Consider the following 22,469-nt stretch of genomic DNA (forward strand, 5'->3'; position numbering starts at 1 on the left):
ATAACCACAGACAGGAACATAGTATTGTACTGAATATATAACCACAGACAGGAACATAGTATTATACTGTATATATAACCACAGACAGGAAAATAGTATTGTACTGTATACATAACCACAGACAGGAACATAATATTATACTGTATATATAACCACAGACAGGAAAATAGTATTGTACTGTATATATAACTACAGACAGGAACACAGTATTATACTGTATACATAACCACAGACAGGAACACAGTATTGTACTGTATATATAACCAAAGACAGGAACATAGTATATACTGTATATATAACCACAGACAGGAAAATAGTATTGTACTGTATATATAACCACAGACAGGAACATAGTATTATACTGTATATATAACTACAGACAGGAAAATAGTATTATACTGTATACATAACCAAAGACAGGAACATAGTATATACTGTATATATAACCACAGACAGGAACATAGTATTATACTGTATACATAACCAAAGAAAGGAACATAGTATATACTGTATATATAACCACAGACAGGAACATAGTATATACTGTATATATAACCACAGACAGGAAAATAGTATTGTACTGTATATATAACCACAGACAGCAACACAGTATTATACTGTATATATAACTACAGACAGGAACATAGTATTATATAACCACAGACAGGAACACAGTATTGTACTGTATATATAACTACAGACAGGAACATAGTATTATACTGTATACATAACCAAAGACAGGAACATAGTATATACTGTATATATAACCACAGACAGGAACATAGTATTATACTGTATACATAACCAGACAGGAACATAGTATTATACTGTATATATGACCACAGACAGGAAAATAGTATTGTACTGTATATATAACTACAGACAGGTACATAATATTATACTGTATATATAACCACAGACAGGAAAATTGTATTGTACTGTATATATAACTACAGACAGGAACACAGTATTGTACTGTATATATAACTACAGACAGGAAAATAGTATTGTACTGTATATATAACCACAGACAGGAACACAGTATTATACTGTATACAATAAACAGACAGGAACATAGTATTGTACTGTATATATAACTACAGACAGGAAAATAGTATTATACTGTATACATAACCACAGACAGGAACATAGTATTGCACTGTATATATATAACCAGACAGGAGCATAGTATTGCACTGTATATACATATCAACAGTAGTCACAGAATACAGTCAGTGACAACACAGGAAACAGAAGCTGAATACCAACAAGTAACCCATGCTGCCAGAATACAGGAAAACCTTCAGAGTTTGTTTATTCCCATTAACTCTTTTGAGTCATAGAGAAACAAGGAAACATGACAATAACAGGATGACGGCCACAGAGGAAGAGCAAAGATATTTTAAACAGAAGAAACAAATGGGGGGATAATACAAATGGGGAAAAAATAAAATGAAATAAAAAATAAAAGGCCAAATGTAATCATCAGTCTGATACAATGCAACAGGAATAGCGAAAGCAATACTCCATAGACAAATGCACAGATCACAACTTAGATTTACAGTACGGCTCTGTATCTGACTTGTTGAGCCTGAACTGGGAACTGGGGGGTTAGTTGGAGCATAGCAATAACAATGACATGGTGTAACAAAATAAAATACACAATCATTTGTTATTTTAGCACCCATATGCCAGAAATACTGGAATTGGTTTGATATATACAGGAGAGAAAAAGACATATTAAAAAATATGATCATGCAATTACAAATGGATATGTACGGGATGCAGTGTCAAGATTAACACATGTCATTGTTCTAATTCCTATTCAACAAGTACAGTAAAGGCATAAGTGGTAAAGGATCCAGACTGAAACTGGCTCCTAATGAAACACACTAAAACCTTCTTTAATGAATTTAGCTAAATTTAGCAACTTTTTCGTACAACTAATAGACATTAATGTTGCATGTTTGTGGAAATTGGGACATGTTCTATAATACTTAGGTAAATACTGAATGCAGAGATTTTGAACTGCAGGACATTCCATGACAAAGTGGTATTCGTCTCCCACTCGATTCGTGTCACAAAGATGACATTATCTTGTTTCTTGTGGTATGTTCTTGTGTCTCCCTTTCTCAATTGGTAGCTTGTGATTACTTGTTCTGAGTTTCAACATTGGGATGCTATAGCACAATGGCAAAATGTCTAGATAATCTTCAAAAGCTATTTGGCTTAGCCATCCTTCAATGACGATTTAACAAGGAATGTCATTCTGTTGTCTCCGTGGATAAATCTGATCTTCAAGTGTAAAACAACACACACACACACACACACACACATAAACATTCAGTCTTCAAACTTGTATTACTGACACCCTGGAAAACAGAGTATGGCTGTCTACGTGGCAGGGTAAAAACGGTCATACATGTAAAAGCCCACTTGTGTACATACAAGTGAATGTGGGAGTTGCAGCCCATGAACGAAGAAGATTACTGAAAGTAAAGATCGTGTAATCCATGTCAAGAGTTTGGTGGGTTAAGAAAACGTGAGCATACCCCTGAAAACAGAGTAAAATGGAGCCGGATGAAAAGTCACACACGTCAAACCCCACTCACACAGATACAAGTGAAATGGAACTTACAGCTCATGAAAGCAGCAGAAGAAAAGCAGCCCACTTACCGCCATAATGAATCACCTTTCGCACATCAGGTTTGTCAATGCCCATCCCAAAGGCTACTGTTGCTACCACCACCTGCACACACCAATCTACTTTTCAAAAACTGTACAGTAAATAGTCAGCCATCTACATATCCATAAATTAAATCAACTAATAGGTACATTGCATATGTCAAATGATTGAAATAAAGAAGATAACAAAACAAACATCACCTCTTCCCTCCACTGTAAAGTGTAATTTAACTGATCAGATCAGATATGTGCTTTCAGATTCCAACGCACAGGAATTTAATTTCATTTTTTGTTCAAACTAATTTGCATGATTGTACTGAAGAAACAACAGTCACATTCTTGAGTAAAATATCAATCAGATGCTATGCATAAAAGTGTGAGACAATATGCAGGCCTTTGTATACATGTACATGGGCGAGTGTTGTGTGTGAACATGCGTGTACCAGACACATGGAGAAACACTCTGACAAAATAATGGGAAACACAAATAACCATGACAAGGTGATTATATAAACTCTGTAGGTATAAATTTTTTGACAAAACAATGGGAAATCAAAAACACATGAACTGTAACAAACGAGACAAGGATAATCACTTAAACTCACTTTATTCACACACGTTTTTTTTCCTAAAAACACTAAAGAATAATCTGAACGATCATTTACGGTCCTCCTGACCACAGTACACCGAAGTGTGTAGCCAGACAATGTGCTGACAGTAACTGACCTGCACTCTGTCATTGAGAAAACTTGCATGGGCCATTTTCCTGGCTTTGAGCGACAACCCGGCGTGGTAGGGTAAACAGGAGACACCCAGACCTGACACACACCCACCAAACCCACATCAAGTGGAACAGATCACAACACAGCCGTGCACAGCATGTGAAAAGGAAAACTCTGATCAGATTTCAACTCTGAATGAAATTACCTTCCACCCATTTAATAAATCTTTCGTCTTTTCTAGAGCTTTTTTAAAATGCTATGTCAGACAATACCTTGTGTATGAATAAGCATTCTGTCTGCAGGTCTGTGAGCAAAATATGTAAATGTTTGGATTAGGGGTAATGTCTTTAAGATCTTAATAAGTCTGTTGTGTTAGGGGATGGAGGTCAGTTCTCCTCAAACTGCATGTGAAATTCTCTCATGTGTTTTGATCTTGTGGGTAAAAAACCCCCAGATATTCAACAATTCACACCCCTTTACACATTACATGCACTATTCAGCTGTGGGAGCATGAGTGCTTTGTGTTTCTGTGGGAGCACGAGTGCTTTGTGTTTCTGTGGGAGCATGAGTGCTTTGTGTTTCTGTGGGAGCACGAGTGCTTTGTGTTTCTGTGGGAGCATGAGTGCTTTGTGTTTCTGTGGGAGCATGAGTGCTTTGTGTTTCTGAGTGCTTTGTGTTTCTGTGGGAGCACGAGTGCTTTGTGTTTCTGTTTGAGTGCTTTGTGTTTCTGTGGGAGCACGAGTGCTTTGTGTTTCTGTGGGAGCACGAGTGCTTTGTGTTTCTGTGGGAGCACGAGTGCTGTAACTCACTTTCCAGCACGTTAGTCACTTGCATGGTGGTCTTCTTGGTTAGGCAGTAGATGATGGTGGGGGAGGAAAACTGGCAGTCTGTGCCAGTCTGAGCCATCTGACTCTTCAGGTCCGCTGCCATGCTGGTTTTCCCAGACACCGAGAGGAACAAGTTGGGTCTGCAACACACAGCGCTCTGTCCTAGCTCACCAGGCTTGTGAGACACAGATTTAGTCGAACTAGTGTGGAATTAGTGTGTTGGATTTTATGGCCCCTTTTTCAGATTGCTGACCAGAAAATGTTGAGCTGAATATGCCATTTTGCACTGTTCACTCAAAATATACTATCTGGTCAGTTATCACTTGTGAATGTTCATTAAACATAAAATGGGTATTAGAGTTCTATAAACCATCCACAGCATATTCCACTCCACACACTCAGCCTTGATATCTCCTCAAATGTTAATTTTACTAATTCTGTCACACTGCAAGGGAAATCATTCTGGTTATGATTCACTTTTTTTTCTTTCTTTTTGACTCACTTGTGTAAACAAAGTGAGTCTATGTTTTAACCCGTTGTTCGGTTGTCTGTGTATGTGTGTGTGTGTGTGTGTGTGTCTGTTGTAAACTTTAACATTGCCATTTTCTCTGCAAATACTTTGTCAGCTGACACCAAATTTGGCATAAAAATAGGAAAAATTCAGTTCTTTCCAGTCATCTTGTTTAAAACAATATTGCACCTCTGGGATGGGCATAAAAAAAATTAAAAAAGAAACCAAATTATATGCAAACTGGATTTACTGTTATATTTATATATATTTTTTTTATTCTCTAAACATGGAACTTTGATCTGATATTCTGACAAAACAACAACAGCAGTCATTTTTATCATTTTTTGTTCAAACAGGAACTTCTTTTGCTAAGCATGGAAGTGATATTTATTTTGCATGTCTCTGGTGCAGATTGTAAAAAAGGGGAAATTAATCTGTAATTAATGCTAGGGGGCTTAATTTGCTTTAAACTGATCTTTCTCATCTTAAACATTATATTTTGAAATTATACTCAATACATAAAAAGCTTGTGTGTTTTACTCTCAGTGTACAGGGCTTTCACTATGTTCATTCGCCCAAGTGGTCTTTTTCGGAAAATACTAAAATCAATACAACAAGTGGACTTTATAGATCTATTGGCTGAGCCCTGAAGGTCATGGACAAAAATCAATTGCGTACACATATTTATACATATTCAAAGCGTGTGCTCATATTCTTCGTGAACGCGAACAATGCCATTTTGTTTCAAGTTGTTGACCTGCCCATTCAATCCTATATTCAATGGACAATACACGATAACATGTGATGGAAAGTTGGCGAAGGAGACCGTTAAATATTTATTCAGAGAAAGATTTGTGAACGCCTCATCACTTACTGGATTATGCCCAAAACTGCCATAAAAATATCCACAGAATCAGTCGGAATTCATAGTTTAAAACAATAAACCATGAGAATAATACCCTTGAATTGATGAAACGTAAAAATTTCCAGTCTTGACTTTTCTCCAAATGAAGTACTTTTCACTTCATACGGCGTTTAGAAGTACTTGTACTTGGCTCTACATGTTATTAGTTTAACAAAATACTCAATTTTCATATCAACTTTAAAACTATAAAACTAGAATGAACATAAAAGAGAAACTGAATCGACCGTGTCAACCAGGTGTAACAAAACTTGTACATCTATCTAGATCCAGAGAAAACGGCTAAATGTTGCAGTGTGATTGTGGCGATAGCCACGTCTCCTTTACCGTGGACTTTAAGGGAATTTTTAATTGCCCTTAAAGATTTTTTGAATGCCCAAGATACACCAGAATAATATGATTTAAACAGTGTTCTTACTGCGAATACCACAATCGATTTATCGCCCTTTAAAAAAGCATGTTTAAATGTTATATTTTTGAACGTCAGCTAAGGAGCCATGACAGTGTATTGGGTAAGACAGTTTCTTCTCACCCAAACACGCGGGGTTCGAATCTGCCATTGGGACGTTTTTTCTTTTTTCTTTTTCTTTTAACCCAAAGCTTTATAATAACAAATACAGAACACATTTTAAAGATTAGATTTTTTTTTCTTTTTTAAGTGTATCACAAGTGAGTCTTGGTTATGATTCACTTTCTTTCTTTCTTTTTTTTATGTGGCAGACTTGTGATTGACACGTGTGCTGACAACAACACAGCACTGACACATCCAGTTATATACAGACAGCAGTGATCCTTTCATCTGAGTTATCTCTGATTACACGCAGGTTCGCTCACATGCGAATGATTGCCAGCACGCTGTCAGTTCGCAGCGCTGATATTCCAGAAAACACATTATTCACAAGCAAAAAGAAACAGATAAAATGAATCAAACGTCCAGAGATGCCAACCCCTGCCAAGTGTCTGCAGGAACGAGGAAATTTGGTTGGGACATTTTGAATTTGGTAGGAACACTCGGACTCTGAACCACCTCAGCAATCGAAACGGCACAGATGCTGTTTGACCAAGATGCAACTTGATTTAGCCACATTCTCTCTTGTTCGGGGAAATGATTAAGCTAACTAATCCATTCAATGCTGTTTCAATGTAAACATGCATGCAGTCAGCTGAGCATCATCACGTGAAACCAAGGTTGGTTGTGACTGCCCTGGCCTTGTGATTGATAGATAGGTCTAGAGTGTCTGGTTAATGTTAAAACAGGAAAGCAAGTGACCATGCAATGTAGTCAAAAAAGAATTCGTCGGAACAATTTTGATGTTGGTGGAATGTCAGAACAAACTGTGACTGAGTGTAACAAAATACAGCAAAATAGTAACAGCTGGCATCTCTTAACACCACGAAAGGCAGCCACTAGATGTGACACTAAAGCCGTTTCATCCTCACCGGTCAAAGCTTGTACAGGTGACTGTGGGCGAGTGCAGGTTAAGACTGCGGCAGATGTCACGTCGCACGTCCACTGTCGCTGTTGCTGTCAGCGCCATCACTGGCACCTGGGGAAATGAATGAATGATATGGATACTTACACAGCGCCTATCCTCGGTCAAAGACCAAGCTCTAAGTGCTTTATAGACATGGGGTCATTTGCACAACAGGCTGCCTACCGGGGTAGAGCCGACTGACAGCTGCCATTCGGTGCTCATCATTCGTTTCCTGTGTCATTCAGATTTCAGGCACACGCACATGCACACTCAGACAGACATGTAACATTTTACGTATATGACCAGTTAGTTTATTTACCCTGCCACGTATGCAGCCATACTCTGTTTTCGGGGGTGTACATACTGGCTATGTTCTGGTTTCCAAACCCATCAAACACTGATATGAATCACAGGATCTTTAACTCACTCGCTGCCATTGTCTGCATATGCGGATGTCGTCGGACAAAACGTTGGATGCCAATGTCTGCATATGCGGATTTGGATTTTGAAAAGTCGCGCTGTTGGACCGACGTGTTGGATGCGAAACTCAAAAGCAGAGCTGATTCTTAAGTTATCTTCGGTCAACTTTTCATTCACACACACAGCGTGTGTGAAATGACACGCTCATTAGCAGTCGACAACGAAGCATACCCTCGGTCAGCTCTGCAAGTTGTTTAACAAGATGGTGTTGCATCGAAGTGTTCAACACGGTAGGAGAGGTCAAATGCAACACAGCATTGAAGCTGCTTTGGAAATGATCCAAACTGAAGGCTCCAATGTTGAAGGAGATTATGTTGATTTGTCGGACAGTGATTTTGAACCATATCCCGATGAACTAGAAATAGATTCGGCCGCTGAAGACGGTGTTTACAGTGGAGAGAAAAGTGAGTCCTGAACACATGTCAGCTGACTGACACTGACAACGAAATCACTGAGGAAACGGAGGACTTTGCTGGTGTTTTTACCAGTGACTGGACTGAAAATGGTGAGTGTGTATGTATTTATATATATATATATATATATATATATATATATGTGTGTGTGTGTGTGTGTGTGTGTGTGTGTAAGAAAGAAAACAACGGCACATGCTCAAGTGTACAACTGTGTGTGTGTGTGTGTGTGTGTGTGTGTGTGTGATTGCATGCATATGTTTACTTATTTTCTGTCTTACAATAACATGGAGTTCATTTGTAGAACAAGGTGCTATAGAAATGACAATAATAGTACTAATACTGATGATACTGTCATTATTGTTTGTAATATTGTAAAAAAAAAAAAAAAATCTAAGGTGGTTTTCTTTGACTACATGTAAAAAAAACTTACCACATTATTCTTCCATTCACATAAATACTTAGAATAAACTAGGGAATAAGCAAACAAATAATTTAAACAACAATAAGAAGAAAGAGTTAGACCTGCATGACCATTTGTGTGTGTGTGTATGGTTGCAGGTCATGTTGCTGTGCTGAAGCGGCAGGACAAAAAACCAGTTCACGTGCTGACAACAGTCATGCTGCCAACCACCATGGTCAGTGTCACAACACGACACTGTCCTGAAAGACAGAAGCCAGCTGCAGTACAAGACTACATCACCAACATGGCTGTGTGGATATGAGTGACCAGCTACCGCAGGTGCAAGGTCTGTGAAAACCTGTTCAAGTGCCACAACACACCAAGATGCCAAACTTCCAACTGGTGTCCAAACTGTGGAGTTCTACTTTGTGTGAAGCTGTGCCCAGGACTCAACATCACCTGCCATGAGCTTTTTCACTCCAGACAAGACTATTGTCAGTGATAATGCATCAGGTTTTTGTGTACAGTCAACTCCTTTTTTTTTATGTAGAGACATTTTTGTGTGTGTGTGTGTGTGTGTGTGTGAATTTCAACTTTCTCCACCACCTGTTCACACTTCCTTGCATGTATTAGGCCTTTAGTTTCTCAGATAGTGTTTGGATGTGATGTGGAACATTTGTAAGCTGTCAAGGACACTTGGTATACCTTTCTGATGGGTACAAAAATGCTACAAAATACACAAAAAAATGGATACCACGATCAACAACAAGATGGTGAGTAAATAATTTAATTTTTTGGACAAATATGGAATAACATTCAATGAATACACATACTAAATTTAAATTGTCTGGGTGTTTATTTGTTTTTTTTGAGAATTTTTTTCCCATCCTATACAAACCCTGAGTTCGCAAGGGCAAAAACTCCTGGCATGGAGTGTGTTAACATGTATATTTGATCTTCTGCATGTGTATACACATGAAGGGGATGCAGGCACTAGCAGGTCTGCACAGATGTTGACCTGGGAGATCAGAAAAATCTCCACCCTTTACCCACCAGGCACAGTTATCGAGAATCGAACCTGGGACCCTCAGATTGAAAGTCCAATGCTTTCACCACTCAGCTATTGTGCCCATCAACTCATGACAAGTCAGCCTCCAACAAAATGCCATACAGTATTTTCACATGCTTCCTTACTCCTCTTTTTTCTTTCATTTCAAATGCCACACGCACAAAAAAATATTATCACACGCTTCCTTATTCCTTTTTTTCTTTCTTTGCAAAGAGTCTACTTGCATAGCTCAATCTGAGACTCAAGTCTGATCTTGCAGTGACAAAAAAAGTTCAGATAAAAAGAAAAAAAAAGAAAAAAGAAGAAGTATTCTGCTCATTTGTACATGTTTCCACCCCTGAAAATGGAGTATGGCTGCCTACATGGCGGGGTAAAAACGGTTATACATGTAAAAGCCCACTCATGTACATACGAGTAAATGTGGGAGTTGCAGCCCATGAACGAAGAAGAAGAAGAAGTACATGTTTCCAAGGCAAAACAAGTGTTCACAAATGACAACCTAAAAATCTATATATTCATAACTCCTGACTGAGTCAATCAATGTTTTTCAACCAGCCTAAGCATTCACCACAAAGCACAGTTCTTGTCAATTTGGCTATAATTGTAAGAAGCAAATTCAGTGCGACAATCAGTAAAGAAGAACCTGTACAGTCTGAACAATAATAATCATCATCATCATAAACGTCATCACTAATAATAAACATTTCAAACTTGTCACAATTTTCTCCCCCTCCACTTGACCTTGAATGGAGGTATGGATGCTAATCATTTGGATCAGACGATAAACCAAGGTCCCGTGTGTGGCAGGCACTTAAAGCATGTAAAAGAACCTGCAGCAAAAAGAGAGCTGTCCCTGGCAAGATTTAGTATGAAAAAGTGTCTGCATGTGTGTGTCTGTGACTGAAGCCTGACTGAATGCCACAGTAAATGACCGATGAGTGCCTAAAGGCAGCTCTCAGCCGGCTCTGTCCACGAAGGCAGCTTGTTGTGTGAATGATGGCATGTTAACAAAGCACTGAGCTTTTTCTCTGATCTAGGATATGCACTATATAAGTATCTATATCAATCAAAAACTGAATCTCTTAGATTTCCACTGAGTTCCCTCTTTTACGCAATAAAATATGGTGGGTCTTCACCAGTTAATATGTCCTCAGAGTAAGACAGCACATTTCAATGATATAAAGAAAATTCACAAACCTTTCTTCTTGTGGAAACACACACAAGACGCACACACACACACTCTTGCAAAACTCAGAACATTTATAATTTTCAGACTCTGAACTGTGGATTCCAGTTACACACACCAATCAGTGTGCAGTGTGTACACTCAGCTCACCTGTGGAAATTCCTTCTTCAACTGTCCAAGAGATCTGTACGCTGAACGGAAGTCATGACCCCACTGGGACACACAGTGTGCTTCATCTATAGCAATCAGGTCTATTCCTGCCCACACCATAACGATCACGTCTATTCCTCACAACTCAGTAATAATCAGGTGTATTCCTCACCACACAATAATTATTCAAGATCACACCACAATCAGGTTTATTTGTGTGTGTTTGCTTTTTACTTCAAGACAGTTTCCCAACCTTGAATCTTGTACATATTGGCGACTTCACAGATTTAAGACGGAATGCACATGGACATGCATACGCATGCACACACACATTTAATTTAATTAAATATGCCTTCACCTGTCACAAAGCAACCAGCTAACTTCCTTAGCATTCAAGTTTCACTGTGTTCAAATAAATTTTGTACAATTCAAAAGGAAAAGAAGTTTAAGCATATGCAAGCATTATATGAAAAAACAACAACCAAAAAACATATGAATGACTTTCAAAGCTTCTAACATGTTAAATAAAATTGTTGTTTGGAAAATGATTTTTAAAAATATATATGAAGGTGCACAGCTAGAATGAAAACAATTGTCACAACTTTCTACATTTTGTTCCTACTTTCCTTTCTTATGGAATCCAAACATCAAATACACAAAAAACACTGCATTTAACAATAAAAAAATTTGTTAAGCAAACAGAGTGTCTCAGCTTAAAAATGATGTGTGATGCTAAAGGTTTTATTCAGCCCCCCCCCCTCTCAAAAAAAAAAAAAAAAAAAAAAAAAAAAGAAAGAAAAAGAGATCACATTATTTCTGAACGGATTTATATATTATCCAAATGTTCACAAACCAATTTTATCATGAAGATCTGTGAGCAGTGTAACAGCTGAGCTGGCGAACTCTGGCGTAATGTACAACAGACGATATTCATTCCTGTTAAAAAAAAACAACGAAACAGAACAAATACAATCAGTCTCTTAGCTGTGCATTTAAACAGAGTTCCCAAAGAAAACTACACACTGTTTCCAGACCAGAATAAAAATTTTCCATGCTGAACACACAGCCCAAATAATTAGAAAGATCATCTGCTACACAACTGATGAAAGAGATTGGTGGATATCCTGGATCAATGTTCGATTTTCATCAATTTTTGTTTGTTCATTCTTTTTTGTTGTTGTTGTTTAAATGCAGTACTGGTCAAGGGTTTCATAAAATTCCATGACTTTTCCACACACTGAAGGGAAAAATATTTTCCCCACGACTTTTCCAGCCCTGAAAATGATTTTCTCTTTCCCCATCGTTCTCGACTCTGTATGAACCCTGTTTAAAACAACAGCTTTCCAGTATCCCACACATCACACTGTGACTACATCCAGTAGAACATACTCTTGACACTACACAGCATACAGCACAAGATGGGGATAATGACGGAAATTTGAATGCACTAAATAACAAAGACTGTAAACTAGACAAAAAAAACACAAAAAATTCTCAGTACCAATGATGTGCTTTTTATGGGGTGGGTGGGGTAGTTTGTTGGTCAAAGTTGTCAAAATCTGGAAAATGGGTTTGCTCATGTTCCCAAATTCAAACAGTACTTTACAACAAAAATGAAAACCAAAACCTGGTAAATGTGATGGTCGTTACCAGAGGATATCAATTTTTTTTCATAGTCTTTTGTTTTACGCATGAAAATCATATATGATTTGTTCAAATAACAATACAAGATAGTTTTTGCTAATCCTCAGAAATAAGTGTTTGTCAAATTGAAGGTTTGTGTGGTAAAACGGGAATGACACCACCTTCTGCAGCCCACGTTAATTGGCATTTCATCATATGAATATCAGACAAATTTTACAAATATATCTATCAAATAAAATTAGTCACTCTTTAAGTTTATATGGTGTACAATCATTTCAGTCAACTGAATTGCAGACATCATCATGAACTGAATGGAAATAAAATTTGCAGTTTTTGATGTATTCATGTCATCTATTATTTCAAACATCTCATCATCCGCTAACATAACAAAACATTGTTCTGATTTCAAGCATCTTCTGCATCATTTATCATTTCAGTTATCAGTCACAGTCATCAGCACACACTGTATGAGAGAGCACTTGGGATGATACAGCATTCCAATTTCCCAACAGCTTGCAAGCAACCATGTTCTGAGCAGTGTCTGGAAGACATTGTGGCAGGCCATTTTGTCTACAGTACCTGAACAGTCCTGCGCGAACGGCAGGATTATCGGACTGTGCAGATCCCATGAAACAGGCAGGGATGTTGGCAGCCCTGAAACACAGCACAGTATGTCCTGCTTGTACACCCAGTCAACACTCACATAACTCCTGATAACACATAGCACAGTGTAACAAATTATGTTCTGGGTCCACACTCATATATCTCCTTATTGCACATAGCGCAGAGTGTCCTGTTTATAATCTAGGTCCACACTCATATATCTCCTTATTACACATAGCAGAGTGTCCTGTTTATAATCTAGGTCCACACTCATATATCTCCTTGTTACACACAGCACAGAGTGTCCTGTTTATAATACAGGTCCACACTCATATATCTCCTTATTACACATAGCACACAGTGTCCTGTTTATAATCTAGGTCCACACTCACATATCTCCTTATTACACACAGCACAGAGTGTCCTGTTTATATTCTAGGTCCACACTCATATATCTCCTTATTACACATAGCACAGAGTGTCCTGTTTATATTCTTGGTCCACACTTATATATCTCCTTACTGCACATATCACAGAGTGCCCTCTTTATAATCTAGGTCCACACTCACTGACTCCTCATTGCACATAGCGCAGAGTGTCCTGTTTATATTCTAGGCCCACACTCATATATCTCCTTATTGCACATAGCACAGTGTCCTGTTTATATTCTAGGTCCACACTTATATATCTCCTTATTGCACATAGCACAGAGTGCCCTCTTTATAATCTAGGTCCACACTCACTGACTCCTCATTGCACATAGCGCAGAGTGTCCTGTTTATATTCTAGGCCCACACTCATATATCTCCTTATTGCACACAGCACAGTGTCCTGTTTATATTCTAGGTCCACACTTATATATCTCCTTATTGCACATAGCACAGAGTGTCCTGTTTATATTCTAGGTCCACACTTATATATCTCCTTATTGCACATAGCAGAGTGTCCTGTTTATATTCTAGGTCCACACTCACTGACTCCTCATTGCAAATAGCACAGAGCCTTTTGTTTATACAATCAGTCAACACTAACATCTCCCTATCACATATATATAACTCAGTGCATTTTGTTCATACCACCAGTTCACACTCATATATCTCTGTATCATGGACAGCACAATGTGCCCTGCTTGTATACTCAGTCCACAATCAAGTATCTCCTTATTACTGTGTATCTCCTTATTACTGTATGTGTTCTGTTTACGTTCTACACATAGCAGAATGTCTCCTGTTCATATTTTTAGTACATACTCATATATTTCCTTATTACAGACAGCACAGAGTGTTTTGCTCTTTTGATCAGTCCATACTCATATATCTCCTTATTACACAAAGCAAAGGGCATTTTGTCTATAAATACAATAAGTCCATAATCTCCATATTACAGATCCTGTTTGTATGCTCTATCCACACTCAGTATCTCCAAGAAAGATTTCAAGTTAAAGAAAAAACAACAACAAAACAATCACAACAAAACTACACACAAATGATGAAAACAGGGCTTTTCAGTAAAGTAGTATTTCTTAACCCATTCAACGCCTATAAGACGTCAGCTGACATCCTGCACAAAGTGTTGCCACAGTGCCTCTATGATGCCCACTGGAGTCCTGCATCTATTCCCATTTTTTCATCATCTGGGTAAGCATACATCAAGTAGAATACCCCTTTCTTCATTATAATGGTTTGCTAACTGGACCACATGCAGTGAGCATGGAAAGGGGTTTTGGCTTATATGCAAAAATGGTGTTAAAACTTTGTCTAGCAAAGTCGTCTTAGTCAGCGGATTTACACAACTTTGCAGGTTGTGCAAATTATAATGGACAGGTTTAATGACAGAGATTAATCTCTCTTGTCTAACGAGTCATTTGAACATGAAGATTATAACAATGACAGTGACGAAACTGACATCAACAGTCATCGACTGGTCTATCTCATCTGTCGTAGCTGACAGTCCTGAGCAGAGGACAGTGACAGACAGAAATATGGGCAGGTATGAAGTGTAGTCTGGGAGGGTGGGGAGGAAAGGAGTGGTGTAAGTCAAGAGGGCATGGAAGTGGGTGTGGCTTTGGATGTCAGAAAATTGTTGTCAATGATTACTGCTGCACTCTGGACAACAATCCATGATTTTCATGAAACCCAGGGTTGAAGATGCAAAAGACAGGTACAACATGTCTTCCTTTTTCCACGATTTTTGTTGCTGACCAGAAGACAGACTTGGTCACAACAGAAAAGGGTTTTTGCCAGGGGAGCACTTTTCTTCTTCTTCTTTTTAAAATACAAAATACTCTGGCACTGAACAGGCTAACATCTTTTAGGTATTAGACAAAAGGACTTTTAAGGTAAGTAAACAAGGAAACCAATACAAACAGTTACAATGTCAATGACAAATTCCCAGGGGAATTCAACCACCAACTCACTTCAGACCCAAAACTTGGTCCTCCATCAGGGAAATGAGAGGCGATATCACCACCGTCAGTCGCTGGGTGTATACAGAGGGGAACTGGTAGCACAGACTCTTGCCATAACCTGAAAGCAGCAGATTGAATCAGAGCCACTTAGACCTTGAACCTCTGATCCTGTGTTTACCAGTGTGATCAGGTTTTAAAGACCTGTTTCGGCATGGTATTGTGTTACTGCGAAAGGCACTTTACTCTGTTCTCAATCAACCCAGGGGTGAATGGGTACCTGACTTCAGCTGGGGAAAGTCAAAATGGCAGAAGGAGAGGATTCCGCCCTGCCTTACTATGCAGAGCCCTAGACACAGTGGATATGCATTTACTGTCTTGATCATTGATGGCTATAAAAGGCTGTGAAGACCTTTAACCTTACCCCACATACAATTTCTACAGAATTTCTTACTGCATTTGAAACAGAAACTTGTGTCCTGTAAGCTCAGTTATGCAAACTGTTTACTTTCTATTGTGAACATTGTTTAGCTATTCTTACAAAACGTCTTGTATTCACATTAAAACCTTATTACACCCTTTTTTTTTTTTTTTTAACTCTCTCTGGACGAAGGAATGCATAAGCATTCCTACATAAAATGTCTTCGGTTTCAGACGACGGAATTGAATAGCATTTTCAAGAAATAAAAATCCATCACGCGCTGTACACGTGATTTTGTGATTAGCGAAGCAGAGTGCGCTATTCTGGGTCACTCAACAATCGAATGGTATGATTGGCCAGCCTGCCATGTGTGGCCCATCTCGCACACACTCTGACAAAGTCACTGACCGGTCGTCTGCTCGCGTGCCAGCCTGTTAGCAAAGCGGGCTCTTCTCAAAATGTTGTGGAGTGAACAAGGCAGCGACAGCAACGTTTTAGTGTTACCGAAGTTATTGAAATGCTATAATCTGTAGGGTCGGACACTGAAGAGGTGGATGATGATGAAGAAGAAAGTGAATTTAATGTATAAAGCGAGCATGGGTATGGTGATTTGGGGTGAAAAATTGGCATTATTTTCTATATATGGCAAAACTGTAAAAATAAGATGAGAAATTTGATTTTTTTTATAAGTAATAGCTCAACACATAATAAACCAGTTCTGAAAGTTTCATTTTCTTACTCTGTATTTTGTATTTTTTGTAATTGTTTTTCCAAAACCTTACAAATGGGCTGTCTGTGGGGAAAAGCAAGGGAGAAAACTTGTCGTCCCGAGTGAGTTAACATTTTATTCATAAAGTGTACTTACCTGATTTTAATCTGAGAATGAAACTTAACTAAGCAAATATTAAAAAGTCTAAAAATACAAGAGTGCATGAAAAGAAGCAAAATAAACCATAGGTTTACAAAGCCATAGATTTACCTGTTGCCATGATCACACAGTTGTCTTTCATGTCATTCAGCACTGAGTTGATGATTTTCCACTGGAGTCTGAGACCGAAAAAAGGAATGTACACATTAAGATATGGCACAAGAAGGAGGGAGTGTATGGGAGGGAAGGATGGAGAGAGAGAGAGAGAGAGAGAGAGAGAGAGAGAGAGAGAGAGAGAGAGAGAGAGAGTCCACAAATTGTTTACGATTTCTGAGTAAGCAAAATCTGTCGAGTTGATGCCCCTGGACCAAGCAATTTTGGCTGCAGCCGTCAACGCTTAAAGTTGTCTTGCATAAAATCCTCTCTTTGCAATAATTTTTCAAATACAATTTCAAACACCGAGTTTACAGAAAGTTGAGAGAGTAGTCTTCCCCCTGCCACTCTTGCGTGGAAAAGTCCTAGCTTTGTCCACTGTCTAGGGCAACAGCCAAAATCAAAAATAGTGGCCATGACTGGCAATTTGTTGGTTGCAGTCCACAGGCATAATTCCACAGGACCGACATTTTGTCGGCCATGGTAAAAAAAATTTTTTAAAAAGAGGGTTAAACCTCTTTTTTTTTTCTTCCCACACACAGAGTGCACAAACAGTAAATAGTGCACAGACACAGCATGAGATAGGTCAGTGTTCCTAGCGTCTGAAAATGACTCACAGATTCTTGTTGAATATGTAGAGATAGTGAAGAGTTACTCACAGACATGAAAGCTCCATTCAGAACACACAGAAAAACAAAACTGTGTGTGTGTGAGTGTATATCATGGAACCCTTTGAACAGAATGTGTAGATGGGAAGTGTTGCATTTGGTAAAAAATCTTAACAGAGTGGGTGGATGTGCAGTGATCCATTTGGTCAAAACTTAAGGTCAGTGTTGCATTAGCCAAGGTCAAAAGTTTTAAAAAGGTAGTGTTACATTTGGTCAAAAGTTAAACTGCTGCAAACAACTGATTGCTGGCAACAGTAAAGATGTGTATAAGCCATTAAAAATTGACACACTAACTTGATGAAGCCAAAGATTTCACCGATATATGAACCAGAAAGAAAATGCTGTTGGCTGGCATCTTCCTCACTTCACTGCATTTTAATCATTACACTGTAAGTGTGACACATAAATGCCAAAGACACAATTACATGGCAAGACCTGTGTCAATCATAACTGGTCCAAAGAAAATCTTTTAAAAATCTTACGGCCTGAATTTGGAGTATCCAAAATACTGCTTCAGAACTCTGGAATAACTAGGATCCTGTGGCTGGTTTTCTGGGTCTGAAAAAAAAGAAGAAAAAAAAAGAAAGAAGAAGAAAAAAAAAGACTGTATACTAACTGATTAAAAACAAACAAAAAAAACCCAACTGAGAACAATATCATGCACAAAGGAGTCATTAAAAGAAAAGGCCATATGTACAGTTAGCTTATTTTTGCTAAATCAACATTCACAAACAGAAGAAAATGATGTTTACGGTTTCCTCAGCAACTTAATCATTTCACAAAACATGTCTGGAATACACAAGGACCAACGATTTAATTAGATTTTCATCTTTTTTTTCTCCATTAGTCTTATGATTTTAACTTAGACTAAAATTCACAAACAATTGCTGTCATGAAGATTGCCCTTTGATCTTCTGTTCAGCTTTGATTATAATTTTTTTTTTCCCTCCACAATATGAGTTATTATGTCAATTTTGTTATGCATATTCATTTACCTCTTTTTCAAGGCTCATTTAACTCTTTTTCAAGGCCTGACTAAGCATGTTGGATTACGCTGCTGGTCAGGCATCAGGTGCAGCATATATGGATTTGTCCAAACGCAGCAACGCCTCCTTGAGCTACTGATACTGATATTGTTCTGCAAACTGGCAGCAGACTATGAAGTTTTTTTCTGCAGACTTTACATTCCAGACTGTGAAACCAAGGCATATATCAGCAACAGGCAGTGCACATTTGTATGAACATGTGTACACATTTGTAAGTATCTCATTGTCTCTCTAAAAAAAAATTAATTAAACAAAGTTCTCACACAAAAAATAACAAAAACAAAATACACTCTCTCAACCAAGAGGGCCTTAGGACAGTTGGCCTTGTAATGATTTCCAAAGCCCAGCTTGGCTCAAGGCTTCAGCACTAAGTAAGAGCTAGTGCAGTCTTGCCTCCTAGTTTGAGAGTAATAATCCTTCACAAAAGACAAAGCTGTGTACAAATTCCCACTGCAGTGTAGAAACTGAGATAACACAGAGCTCACAGATCACGATGTCAATTCTCAGTCACCATTCTGTATGTCGACTTCCTCCTCTTGTGTTTAAATCTGGGTTTCTTTTCAGCAAAACTGATAAATCAAGTAGTAACTGCACTGATCTCATTTCACCATGTTTCAGCTGTCAATAGAAAAAGTGCCTCAAAAAGTAAGTCTAAGTAATAAATCATATAACTCATCATGCAAGTTAATTTAATCATGATTTTATACATCCGTAAAAAAGAAAAAAAAAGTGTGTGTGTGTGTGTGTGTGTGTGTGTGTGTGTGTAACTAAACTGCTTTAACTTTTTTTTGTGTGTGCTTTAACATAGAATTATAAAATGACTACTTGATTTCTTCTCCCTTAACTCTGCAGTAAAGAGCCAATATGGCACAACACAGAATAAATGTTCATCCAATTCCTCTGGGTCTGTTGGCTGTGTGTCAAAGCCTGGGTCTGAACCTGGTGGCAATGATATCAATTAATTTCTTACAATGCCTATTTTTGTGGAACTTCACCCCAAAAATATTTGTGCATCCCACAGGACTTGCAACATGTTTTGTAGGTTAATTAGATCTAAGATATAATATATATATATATATATATATATATATATATATATATATATATATATAAGTACACATTGGTGGAAGCTCTTGGGACAGATTCCTGAGAGTGCATGTGATATCAAAATCAGAATGGTTTCTATACAACAGTACTCTAAATTAGTAAATAGAACACTCAATATCTAAGATTACAAACATCAAAGAGATTTCATTTCACTTGCTTTAGTGACACCCTGGCCCTTTCCTTATTGAGTAATTCTATAAGTTTCAAAAGCAAGTCCTTATTTATTCAGCACATGAATACTAATAATACCATCATCGACATCCTCTGTTTTCTGTTGGTCACCATCACCCTCGGTGTCAGTGAAATCTGAGTCAAACTCATCTTCCTGCATACAAACAAAATGCAAATATAATTACAATTACATATACAACAACAATAATAATAATAATAACAACAACCCCCCCCAAAAAAACAAAAAAAACACAGAAACCTATCCATCATGCACACAATGTATTTTAAGCATCAATTAACTAAATACAATCTGAATCTATCTAAAAAGTATCAAAGACAAATCTTCTGAACAACCAGAGGCAATCTATTTAACAGCCACCTGTCTATAAAACAAAGAGAAAAATGCAATAATTGACCATGCAGAAAATCAGTTACTCAAATAAAATTTAATCAAAACATCTTATGACATCCATCCTATCACAAAACAGCTTACTATTGTATTATAAGTTATAAAATAACAATTCTGAAAAAAAAGCGACAAAATAAATACCATTGAAAAAAACAACAATATATTATATGAATACCTCAAAATGCTACATGATGATTATTTATTTAGAAATGGTTTCTTTTGTTTACTGATATCATCATAAACAACCCTTGTATTTTGCATACGCTATGGTTATGCCTACATCTTAGGTCTCCAAAATTTGTGAAGAGGGAAAACAACACTTCTCAAATTTCTTACTTGTATCAGTGGGTTGATATAAAGTAATAACTTGTGGTGGTCCCAACTGTTGGTTGAAACACCTTTTGCATCACAAATGACAGGAACCAAGCAAATATGTTGTATTATCATTCTTTGCACACACACACACACAGAGAGAGAGAGAGAGAGAGAGAGAGAGTGTGTGCGTGTGTAACTGCACATACAAAGAATGCATGTCTGCTTTTTGGACTTTATTAAAAAAAAAAAAAATGTAAATGTGTGTGTGGACAAAAAACAAACATATAATGATATATATATATATATATATATATATATACATATAAACATATGTGTTTCTACCAATTCATTTCATGTGCTTTGTGGCCATTTTAGTTACTGTAAAATGGATGAAAATGGAAATTATATACATTTCCAGACTGTGGAGGAAGTGCAAATATTTCTCATAATGATCCTGACTTGAAGAAACATCTGCACACTTTGAAACTGAGGAATCACATGTATTGAAAGCAGCCAAACAGAAACTGGACTGAAAGGTATGGATCCACATTTATGGTAACTGTATGCGAGTGCATTTGTATGGCAGTGTATCTGGACATTCTCTCACCATTGGCACTGCTTTATATACTTTTTTTTTCAAATGCACATGTATGATGCATGTACTTGTGTATTACATTAAAAACCATTTTAAGTTGTAATGATGTGAACATATACAGTATGTATTGTGTATGTGCATGTAATGATAAACTATTACATACATCCATGTTTAATGTACATGTCATGATTATGCACCAGTCTATGCATACGTAAGTGTGTGTCCATGGTGCAAGAGGTGACAGAAAGAGACACAGACACACAGCAAGACTGTGAAGCTAAACATTTCTTACAAGCCCAGCATAAGGATTTTCCAGCATGTCATTTGCATCATCTCCTTCTGCTTGGTGATGACTGCCATTGTTTGAAAAATCCTCATCAAAATCAATATCTGCATATTCAGCAAGAGTTGTGACATCACATTCCCTATCACAACCTGGGTCACTTTTTTCTTGTTGAACTTCACTGTTATTTCTCAGTTCCGGGTTTGGTTCTTCATCATGTTCAACTTTACTATCAACTGCATTCATAGAGGTATCTGCTTGATTTTCGTTCGTACTGAGTTTATCCCAATCGGGTTCATCTTCAAAATATTCCCATGTGATATCTGCAAGATCATCCTCTGCATCCTCAATCGAACAGTTTGCAGAATGCTGTGGTTCTGTCTCTGAACCATATGCAGTGTTGGCCCTGGTGTCCGCCGGTGATGATGAAATTTTGTTACATTCTCGTACACAGCTTAAAGCAGAACTCAAAGAATCTTTGGCATCGTCGAGCAGTCTGTTCACTGTCTGATTTTTAAAAACAGCAACATTTGAGTCTGCACTGGAAACCGCCTGAAGCTGAGAAACTAGTGTGTTGATCGTCTTCAAGGTCTGCGTAAAAGTGTCCTTGTCACGGAAATTCTCCATTCCGCCAACCATGACTGGTGGCTTTTTTCTTCCCCACTTCAAGATAATTCAAAACAGACCTGCAAGTTTACAAACTCGAGCTACTTCCTATTTTAACTTTTCCTGGAACCTTTTACAGTCGCCTCCCGTCGATTGGAAAGTAATTTTTGTCTTAAAGCCGGAAAAACTGTTTAAAGTGGGGGGAGATTACAAAAGAGGAATAAGAACAAGAAATGCGGCTGATGATTTGCTGAGTTTTACAACCTGTCGGCTTTCGCCCTTTGGGTATAGTTCTCGAAACTTAAGTCTTGAAATACTCTGGACTCTTACAAGAAA

The 22,469-nt window shown here is 37.8% G+C and overlaps 1 protein-coding gene across 1 annotated transcript in view; it reads right to left on the reverse strand.

The window, feature by feature from the left end:
• LOC143276411 (bifunctional 3'-5' exonuclease/ATP-dependent helicase WRN-like) overlaps nucleotides 1-22,269 on the reverse strand; it is a 54,747-nt gene extending 32,478 nt beyond the window's left edge. The window contains exons 1-12 of the mRNA XM_076580899.1: nucleotides 21,537-22,269; nucleotides 20,004-20,079; nucleotides 18,084-18,159; nucleotides 16,892-16,959; nucleotides 15,504-15,612; nucleotides 13,064-13,138; nucleotides 11,694-11,776; nucleotides 10,841-10,947; nucleotides 7,108-7,214; nucleotides 4,217-4,374; nucleotides 3,412-3,503; nucleotides 2,677-2,749 (exon numbers count right to left, since the gene is read on the reverse strand). Coding sequence (XP_076437014.1) covers nucleotides 2,677-2,749; nucleotides 3,412-3,503; nucleotides 4,217-4,374; nucleotides 7,108-7,214; nucleotides 10,841-10,947; nucleotides 11,694-11,776; nucleotides 13,064-13,138; nucleotides 15,504-15,612; nucleotides 16,892-16,959; nucleotides 18,084-18,159; nucleotides 20,004-20,079; nucleotides 21,537-22,166 — 1,654 coding nt within the window. The 5' untranslated portion in view covers nucleotides 22,167-22,269. The remainder of the gene's footprint in view (nucleotides 1-2,676; nucleotides 2,750-3,411; nucleotides 3,504-4,216; nucleotides 4,375-7,107; nucleotides 7,215-10,840; nucleotides 10,948-11,693; nucleotides 11,777-13,063; nucleotides 13,139-15,503; nucleotides 15,613-16,891; nucleotides 16,960-18,083; nucleotides 18,160-20,003; nucleotides 20,080-21,536) is intronic.
• Nucleotides 22,270-22,469: the final 200 nt, after the last annotated feature.

This window comes from Babylonia areolata, chromosome 2, assembly GCF_041734735.1.
Source record: "Babylonia areolata isolate BAREFJ2019XMU chromosome 2, ASM4173473v1, whole genome shotgun sequence".
Taxonomy (NCBI): domain Eukaryota; kingdom Metazoa; phylum Mollusca; class Gastropoda; order Neogastropoda; family Buccinidae; genus Babylonia; species Babylonia areolata.